The sequence below is a fragment of the Gavialis gangeticus genome, unplaced genomic scaffold (assembly GCF_001723915.1).
Source record: "Gavialis gangeticus isolate Ggan-Ray unplaced genomic scaffold, GavGan_comp1, whole genome shotgun sequence".
Lineage (NCBI taxonomy): Eukaryota > Metazoa > Chordata > Crocodylia > Gavialidae > Gavialis > Gavialis gangeticus.
The window spans coordinates 192,229,247-192,239,450 of NW_017728992.1; the positions used below are offsets into that span (position 1 = coordinate 192,229,247).

At 43.7% G+C, this 10,204-nt stretch overlaps 1 protein-coding gene across 1 annotated transcript in view; it reads right to left on the minus strand.

The window, feature by feature from the left end:
- Positions 1-10,204, minus strand: part of KCNQ3 (potassium voltage-gated channel subfamily Q member 3) — a 92,822-nt gene that overhangs the window by 6,803 nt on the left and 75,815 nt on the right. The window contains exons 11-13 of the mRNA XM_019519620.1: positions 4,711-4,898; positions 3,644-3,746; positions 1,566-1,697 (exon numbers count right to left, since the gene is read on the minus strand). Of these exons, the coding sequence (XP_019375165.1) occupies positions 1,566-1,697; positions 3,644-3,746; positions 4,711-4,898 (423 nt within the window). The remainder of the gene's footprint in view (positions 1-1,565; positions 1,698-3,643; positions 3,747-4,710; positions 4,899-10,204) is intronic.

The following is a 10,204-nucleotide window of genomic DNA, read 5'->3' on the forward strand; positions in this document are numbered from 1 at the left end:
CGAATCAATTTGGAGAGCTTTGAATCCATTTGGACCTTTTTATTGGTCTTCTGATTCAATTCAGATTCAGAGATTTGGCCGCCAAATTGGGCCGAATCTCCTCTAAATTGAATCAGCACCCAAAGCTTTGCACAGCTGTAGTAATTAATTTGTAAAACTAATTGCCACAGGAGGTAGTGGCAGCAGATAGCATAGCCAGGTTCAAACAGGGACTGGAAAAGTTCATGGATGATAGATCCATTAATGGCTGTTAAACAGAATGGCTGGGGATGCTTCCTTTGGCGGCCAAATGCTAGAGATAGTATTGAATAGGGGACAGTTAACCTTAGAGATATCTGGTTTGATGCTCTCCCTATATAACATCCATTTCTGCTGCTGGTGGAGAGGAGACACTGGTCTAGATGGACCACTAGTTTGGCCCAGTTTGGCACTTCTTATGCTCTCATAGATTTCATAGACATTATGGCTGGAAGGGACCTCACAACATCAATCGGGTCCAGCCCTCTACCCAAGGGGCAGGAAGTCAACTGGGGTCAGATCACCCCAGCAAGATAAACATCCAGGCGTTTCTTAAAGATATTCAGAGTAGGTGCTTGAACGACTTATGGGGGGACTCTATTCCAGACTCTGGTGACTTGGATGATAAAGAAGTTTTTCCTTATGTCCAGTCTAAAATGGTCTTCCAGCAGTGTGTGACCATTAGACCTTGCCTTCCCTTGGGGTGCTCTAGTGAACAGTCGTTCTCCCAGTTCTTGATGCACACCCCTTATGTACTTCTAAGCTGACACCAAGTCCCACCTGAGCCTCCACTTCTCCAGGCTGAAGAGTCCCGTGCCTCTCAGCCTCTCCTCATAAAGCCTGTTCTCTTGCCCTCTGATCATGCCCGTGGCTCTCCTCTGGACTCTCCCAAGCTTCTCCACTTCCTTTCTGAAGTGCAGAGCCCAGAATTTGATGTATGATTCCAGCTGAGGCCTCACCAAGGCTGAGTAAAGCAGGAGGATGACTTTTTGGATCTTGATTGAGATGCATCGGTAGATGCAAGCCAGTTTTATTTGCTTTGCCGGCTGCAGCATCATATTGGTGGCTCATGTTCATCTGGCGGTCATTTATGAGCCTCAAATCTCTTTTGGTCGTGGTGCCAGTGAGTGTAGCACTGCTGAGCCTATAAGCATGATGTGGGTTTTTTTTGTCCTGAGGTGGAGCACCTTGCATTTCTCTGTGTTGAATGTCATCAGGTTTTTCTCTGCCCACCTTGCAAGCCTGTCCAGGTCGGCCTGAATTGCCAGCCCATCCCCTAGTGTGACCGCACTTCCCCATAATTTGTTGTCATCTGCAAACTTAGTCAGTCTGCTTCTGACACCTGAATCCAGATCATTTATGAATATATTAAAGAGTACTGGTCTGAGTACTGAGCCCTGGGGGACGCCACTGGTCACCATGCACCATATTGACTTGGTTCTACCAACTATCACTCTCTAGGTCCAACCATGAAGCCAGATCCCCAGCCATTGGACCATAAGGTTGCCAAGGCTGCAGTTTCCCAATTTTACCATGAGCAATCTTACCTTGTCTGAAGGTATTTTATTCTGGAAAGCATGTCAAGGTGCCCTGCTGAATATTGCTCTATCACATCCTTTACATCATAAGGCCTCAAAGTTTCCTTGAATTTTTTTTTGTAGAGACGAAATTGTAGTATTCTGTACAGTAAACAGAACAATTACTAGCCTCTAATATAAATTGCACAATGGTCAATTATAATGAAGGTCCCGCCAAGCAACCAATAACCATTCTTTGGATGATGAAGGATTGAACAAACAATATAATTTCATTCCAAAAAAGTGAAATACAGGGAATATCAAACACTATATCTCATTACAAATACATTTTGTATTTTTCTATGCATCATTAGTAGGTTAGATTTTTCTTCATTATGTATGAAAGATACATAATGGTTTTCCTTTTCTCCTGTATGACCATGATTGGACGAAGTCCACAAAAATCAGACCTGTATCTAGATGCTGCACAACTGAAGTACAGTAGACAATTTGTAAAAAGTATCATGAAATGACTTCAAGCCTGATTTGCATATCAATTTCCAATATTATTTGATTAGGACTCAAGAAGCTTCTTATAAATGAATTACTTCCAGTTAACATTCAATTTCGGTGTAAACAGTGTAGAAAAATAATTAGATTCACATCTGATTTAACTTACACAGAAATTAACTAACCTTAACCTGTACCAATTAATTTGAGTTGTACAAGACATGGGGCAGGAAAGAAAGATGCTAATTTAGTTTTCTGTATATATACCATGCAGACAATGCAACCGTTGGGTTACTGTCCACCCAAGAGACAATGAAAAAAATGGATGTAAAACAATGAAGAAATACATCTTTAAAAAGATGCATGTTAGTTGGATTCAAACTGGTCCCCAATTTTGCGTCCACAAATTTCAAGTACTTGTGGCAGCTAAATGAACTTACACATTCATTTTGTGAGAGGTGCAATATGAGAAGTTGTGAAAGAAAAGTCACGTGTAGGGAATTTTCCTTTTGAATCTATTGCTTCAGCAAATATGGACTAACTTTACTTCAGAGAAAGAATAACAAGCCATCAGGTTTCTTGGCTATACACTAGCCAGGGCTGTTAGAGGTGTTAAAGGACGTACATGAAAAGACAGGCTTCCAAAAGGACAGTAGCATAACTTAAAATGTGGCCTTTCCTTTCCTATGACAACACAGATTTAAAATCAAAGTTTGAGTCAGCTTTGAGTCAAAGTTTTAGGTGAGGCACGCTGTGTGTTCACTGATCTGGTACACTCATCCCTTAAGAACAATTTCTGAGCATAGCAATCAGGCTTTCTGCTCTAGCTGCCAGGTTGTTTCAAGAAAGAGGGCCATCCTACTTGAAGAGTCTCCAGGTGGCAGATGTACTACAGATCCCGGAGCACTCAAATGCCTGCTGCTATGTGGATTTTCCATAGAAAATGACAGCACTGTTATGAGAAATAAACAGCTGCCAACAGTGAATACAAGTACATGGAAAATAGAGGCCACTGCACCTTCAGGGCCATTTCCTGAGAAGATTTGTGCAGAAATGTTTAGAGTGGGGAGGAAGCGGCAGTCACTGAGCTAATTCATTGTCAATCCATACTATGTATTATTGAGTCATGGAATTGCCCATTAGCTCTTGGCTTCTAGGGAATACTTTTTGCACTGCTAAGCACTGGGTGTCTCACTGCAAATTGGACTCTGTCCAAAGGTAGGTCCTGGGTCTATTTAAATGTAAAAACAAAGAAGTAAAAGAGAAAAGGTCCAGGTCAACTGCAAAATGCAAATTCCAACCTTACCAAAGTGTGTCACGTCAATGAGAACGAACAGACAGTTTGCATAACCCAACATAAACAAACCCGGGAAATTGCTATGTTTCTGCAAAATGGTTTGGTTTAACTGAATTTGCATTTTCCAACAGAAGACTTTTGACCACCTCTGGCTATTTCTTTTCTATTATCTATCCTCCTACTCCACTTAAAAGAACCAATGACAGTGAACAGCACAGAAACAGTGGTGTAGTAGCAATCTCCTGTAGTTCAAACATGTAAAGTTAAAACAAAATATTGAAGTCAGTAAAAGAAAATATACCTGACAGCTCGGATGACTGTTTTCAAAGTGGGGATCATATCTTCCATGAGGAATTCATTACTGTCACCCCTATCTTCTTGCATGGGGTCCCCCGTTCCTGCCTCTGTAAAGCAGGCCAAACACATATGTGCAAAAATCTGGCCACAACGTACAGGTTACATCAGATGGATACTAAATAACATGACCCCTACTTTAATTTACATGATCTTGTAGTCTCCTGTAAGCTCCTTTTATTGTTATACTTCTCTTTGGGACCACTGGCAGGCAAGTCACATCAATTGAGACTCCATGGACCAAACTTACGCACGATGCCTGAGGGGCTGGGCGTCCTACATGTTGATGAATTGATGGGAGTCTAAAGGATTCTTTTAAGTAAGCTTAGCATGAGTCTAAATAAAGACTATGGGGGCACGTCTACATATGCATTTATGCACCTTTTCTAACATGCACTAAATTTAGTATCTCCAATGTAAGGTACTAAACGAATGCACGTTAGGCCGCACTAACACACAGTAGCACATATGCACACTTTTTAGTGATGCTTAATGTGCAGCAGACTATTTTCCTGTGAATTAGCATAATGCAATTTTTTTTATGTGATGCTTTAACGTGCAGTAAAATAGTCTACTGAGCATTAAAGTGCATGTGTGGATGCATCCTAGGAAACTGAAAGAAAGTAAATCGTGTTAACTAGATCCCACTAGATCCTCCTAGATACACTTAGATTCACTGCCCCACATTCTCCCATGCCCATGTTCACTTCAAGTGGATTCAACTGCACATACATCAATACAGCGCATTGTTAGTTTTAAGTAACCCATGCATCTTATGTGGAGAGACATTCGGCTCAAACGCGGGATTATTTTCAAGGTCTTCCCCAAATGGTCAGTAAATTCTCCATGTATGGGCATGCAGTAGTTGTGTATGTCCAATTATTTTTAATGATGTAGCATGTTATTTTGAAAGTCATGAAACTTCAAAAAAGAGGTGGAAGGGAAAAAACAAACAAAAATGGGAACGCAGTGAAGAACTTGAGGGGGTAAAAGAAATCAACAGAGATGTGCTACCTTCTGAGCTTTGCCAAAAAGCGTATGCTTTCATTCGGAATGCAGTGCGGAAACGTTCCTTATTATTCAAGCCAACATTCTTAGGCTCTTTAGAAGGACTTTCTTCAATGGCATCTACATTCAGAGGGGTAAATAGCTTTCCTTTAGTATTGGTACCACGAACCCGATCCAAGAGACCCAGCTTTTGGCTACAAAATAAGCAAAAGGAATCATTTTTCCTCCTTTAATGCAGTTACAGACTTTTAACTTGCTTTCATGTTGCTTTTAATATATCAGAACTTGAATAGCTATTTAGGATAGCTGAGGCTATGGGAATGCATCAATATCTTTGTCATCAGCAACTAAGCTCATTAAGAATTGATAGGTTTTATAAGCACTGTAATATAAATGCTGCACATGTTACTATAAGGCCTTACTAAGATTTCCATCAAATGCGCCGCGTTGCTTCTGCTCCATTAACGTGTCTGAAGTGCTAGCTTCGTCATTAAAAAGACAAATGCCAATATTTAGTCAGTAACATTGTCCGATGAGAAGGAACCTTAGTTTTTCCAGTTCAGTGCCCTCTAAGTGCTGGGTCAGTGGTAGATTATTACACGAATAACTTGTGCACAACCATGAATGAGAGAAGAGCTAATGTGCTGTGAACTAAAAATAAGTTATCAGCAAAACACTGGAGAATACAAAAATGTTCTTTCCTATGCAACTGCTCAGTACATGGTATACCAGGACACCCACTTCTCACCACCAGTCAGTTCCACTCAATTCACAGTTGGAAAACTTATGGGGGATGATCTTCTGTTTGCCTAAAAGAGCATTTAAAATATTTCAGTACCTTTCAGCTCTCTCATAATCCATCTCATTGCCCTCTTGTGACTGTAATGACTTTCAATATTTTATCTTTCTAGAAGCATGCATTCATAGTAACCTTACTGGTACCAAATGACAACACTGATATTCAAGCAAGTTACTAGCACTCTTATGGCAGCACAAAGTTATCTGCCACACCATGTTTTCACTGAAAAACCACTAGAGGGATGTCTTACTGGAATAATCAGAATAAGGTGGATTGTGGAAAAATGCAGAGCAGTGAACTTAATGATACATCATTTGATATATGGGTATGTGTGTGTTTAGTTTTTATGATACAATTGATATGTATATGGGGTAGTCCCCTAATGCAGGGGCAGGCAAAGTGTGGCTCGTGGGCCAGATCAGGCCTGCAGTGGACTCCATTTCCCAGCAGCCCCTTCCGATGTTGCTGTGGCCAGTTTCCATGGAGACCCCAGCAGTGGCAGGGCCATGACAGTGTGGGGCCAGGGTTTCCATGGAGACACTCCCAGAAGCACTGGCAGGGTGGGGAGCTGCTCTGGGGCTGGGATCTTGTGGCATGCAGGCAGGGGTGTGCAGGCAGAGCATCATGGCTCTGCCCTGGCTCCAGACCACGCTGGCACCACTGCAAGTTCCCAGCCCCGGCTGCAGAGCAGCTACTCACGCAGCTGTGTGCCCTGCCCGCGCTGCTGGGGCTGGTCTCCATGGAAGCCCTGGCCCCACGCTGTCACAATGCCACCACTCCTGGGGTCTCCACGGAAACTGGCTGCAGTGATGTGGGCAGGGGCTGATGGGAAATGGAGTCCAGCCACTGGGCAGATCCACCATTTTGCCCACCCATCCTACTGGGTCACCCCTACTACGAAAGGGCTTGTAACAGGTTGCAGGCTTGCAGCCTGGATCAATTAGCCAGCCCGCCTAAGGGCAATCAACCAATAATGAGGGGAAGTTGACTGGCTGACCAGAAATAAAGAGGCAGGAAGAAGAAGTGAGACGAGGAAGACTTGGGTAGGGGAATGGTTGCGTTGAGAGCGAGGACTCCTCCAAGGAAGGAGGAAGATTTCACGGTGAGAACTAACCCGTGCCTGCAGGTGTACGCTCTGAACTGCTTTATATTTTCTGCTGAGCTCTGTGGTGCAGATTAACCTAGGGCTTTAAAGCTTGTGGTGTGGGCCCAGAAAAGGCTGTGCTGCTGGGACTGGACTTCAGATGTGTTTATTCTGGATTGCTTCTGCTTCGGCTGAGCCCTAGGAGAACCCAGGGCATCTGCGCCTGCATTGCAGGGCCCACGGAAAGACTGCGCTGCTGGGACCAGATTAAAGAACTGGTTTAAAGGGTTCAAGGACTGATTGCAGTCTGAGTTGGGGGAGCTAGGCTAATTGAAACCCCACTATAGGGCTACATAAATATACTCTCTCTATGTAATGCCACATCCTGATATTGCAGAGTTTAAATGAATGGCTACACAACTGTTTTTCTGTTAACATGATCATTTCCTACTGACTTCTGAAATGTGTATGGTGTGGCCTTGCTTGAACGGCGGTGATAAATGTCTGGATTTCACTGCAGAATCTAAAAGCAATACTTCAGATAACAAGGGAAGCATTCAGGAAGTGGATTTTGCCAGAGACAAAAAAGAGCTGGTGACTAAATCAGAAGTTGCCTACCACACAGCAAGTGAAGTTGTCTGAGACTTTGGTGTCTATATAGATTCCAGTACAGGTATGAGCATCCCATTCATATGAGCCCTGAATCATTTAGTTAGCAGTCTTGCTTGGAGACTATACATATGCGCCATATGCCTTCACCGCTACCCTTATCCATGGAGGGCACATAGGGGAAAGCAGCCCCAACTGCCACACAGTTCAATACGATGTAGAAAGAATCTATATCACTGAAGAAGAAGGGCAGCTCATGGGATCTGCATGGAGAAGGCTGCCTTGAAGACCTCCATTTACTGCCAGGTGAGTAAAATATCACCTTTCTTCTTCAGGCCTTTGTCTGTGCTCATCCAACCGCATGCATTTGATCAGCTGTTACCAAACTACTGAAATAAAGATGATAGGACTGTTCTTCCAAACTGGGCATCTGATCTAGAAGCTGGCTGGAAGGACTCGTGTTTAGTAAAATATAAAAATATTGTAGAGCTCCATTCAGCAGCCCTATGAATTTCTGAGATAGGGCTACAAGATATGATAGAGATGTTACCCGGCACCTAGGTTTCCTCTAAAGGGGAAACTTTATCACAGAATAAGAGATTTTAATGTATTTTTGGGGCAGATGTATCCGGCTGTCAGACTTACCACTAAACATTACGAAAAAGCTGTGCCATTTTTAAAAAGTTTTCTTCTAGATAGGTAGAAAGGCAAGGCTGTCAGTATTTCCAGATTATTAAATTAGTCTCATTTGGAGGGAAGAAGCTCAGGGAAGTGTATAAATTGATGTGGATGAATATGTCGACTTATCTGGGGAAGAAATTTCACGTGTGTGTATAAGCATAACTGACCCTGTAAAAACGGTGTAAAAATAATTTGTCATCCTAGACTGCTATTTGTTCTACAGGCATAAGTTATAGCCCCTGGAAAGGCATCTCTGCAGAGGAAGGTGCCACAGAATAGAATGATAAAGGTTCAAAAAGGGAGTTCTGGTAGGACATCGATACTATATTCAAGTCACAAGCAAGAAGTGATTCCTTCTTCAGTAGAAATAAATGGATCATTCCCTTCGAAAAGGAGCAACAGTATAATCTCACACATGGAGTACACCAGTGCAAGCTGCTATGTGATCCAGTGAAATGAAATCTTTGGCTTGGAGCAGAGGCTTGTAATGAGCTGAGCCATCATGCTAAATTTCTCCTGAGAAAGTTATGGCCTGGCTGATACAGAGTCCAAACTTGCTCCTATAAGTTATACTGAGTGAGAAAAGGCAATGTGTGACTTTTCTCAAGTAAGTTTTGAGACCCAGGCACCAGACAAAGTGCAAATTGACCTTTTGAACATCTCTGGTAACCAGACAAAAAGAATGATCTGAGATCCACTGGTTGTTATGCCAAGGGCATACACTGAGTCTCGATACCACCGGGCACTAGGTAAACACGGCTGGGTCCATTGAGAACTGGTTGTGGTGGCTCTTACATGTGAAGCACAGACATTTGCTTTGAACTGTGTGGATTGCCCCCTGCAAATACATGTCCTGCAAGATAAGAACTGCCACTCAGTTCATAGGATCTAGGAAAGAAATAGATGAGAGGGCTGAGATCCAAACCTGTCTAATGAATGAACTTAAGTTGTCTGAAATCTTGCATGGGGCACAGCCTCGCCTTGTTTTTCGGAATAGGGAAGTAGCGGGACTAGAACCCGTGTTCTCAGAAGGTCCCATTTTGATCATGCATCTGCCTGCAGCAGGCAGCCGTATGAAGGGGTCATCAAGGGGATGGCTGGGAAGAGATGGGATCCACCTGACAAAGAGAGGGAAGAGCATCTTCAAAGACAGGCTTTAAACTAGGTCTGCCGGGGGATAGATACCGAAGCCCTGAGGTAAGTGGGGAAGCAGGAGGCCTGGCAGAAGAGCAAGCAGGAGGGGGCAACAGGGGAGGTGGTCTCATTCTTTCTGAGAAATCAGGGCACTAGTTACCTTGGTGTATGTACACAAATGCCAGGAGCCTGGGAAACAAGCAGGAGGAACTGGAAGTCCATGCACAGTCAACGAATCATGACGTGATTGGAATAATACAGACTTGGTGGGCTGACCTGCATGACTGGAGCACTGTCCTGGATGGGTATAAACTGTTCAGGAAGGACAGGCAGGGAAGGAGAGGAGGAAAAGTTACAAATTATTTAAAAGAGCCATTTGATTGCTCAGAGCTCCAGTATGAAACTGGAGATAGGCCTGTTTAAAGTCTCTGGATTAAGGTAAGAGTGGAGAGCAATAAGGGTGATGTTGTGGTGGGGGTCTGTGATAGACCACCAGACCAGGAGGAAGTGGTGGATGAGGCTTTCTTCAGACAGCTAGCAGAAGTTTCCCAATCATAAGCCCTGGTTCCTATAGGGGACTCCAATCACCCTGACATCTCCTGGGAGGGCAATACAGCAGTGCACTGGCAATCCAGGAAATTTTTGGAGAGTTGGGGACAACTTCCTGGTGCAAGTGTTGAAGAGGCTCACTAGAGGTCGTGCTCTTCTTGACCTTCTGTTCACGAATAGGAAAGAATTGGTGGGGAATGTAGTAGTGAACGACAACTTGGGCAGCAGTGACCATGAGATCATTGAGTTCAGGATCCTAAGGAAAGGAAGGAAGGAGAGCAGCAGAGTAAGGACCCTGGACTTCAGAAAAGCAGACCTCGACTCACTCAGGGAACTCATGGGCAGGATCCCTGGGGAAGCCAGTCTGAGGGGGAGAGGACTCCAGGGCAGCTAACGGTACTTTAAAGAAACCTTACTGAGAGTGCAGAAGCAAACTGTCCCAATATGCAGGATGACTAGCAAGTGTGGCAGAAGACCAGCTTGGCTTAGCAGGGAACTCTTCAGTAAGAGTCCCAAAAAGGAAGCTTATAGGAAGTGGAAAAGTGGACAAATAAATAGGGAGGAGTATAAAAGCACTGACTGAGCATGCAGGGGTGAAATCAAGAAAGCCGAGGTGCAACTGGAGAGGCAGCCAGCAAGGGACG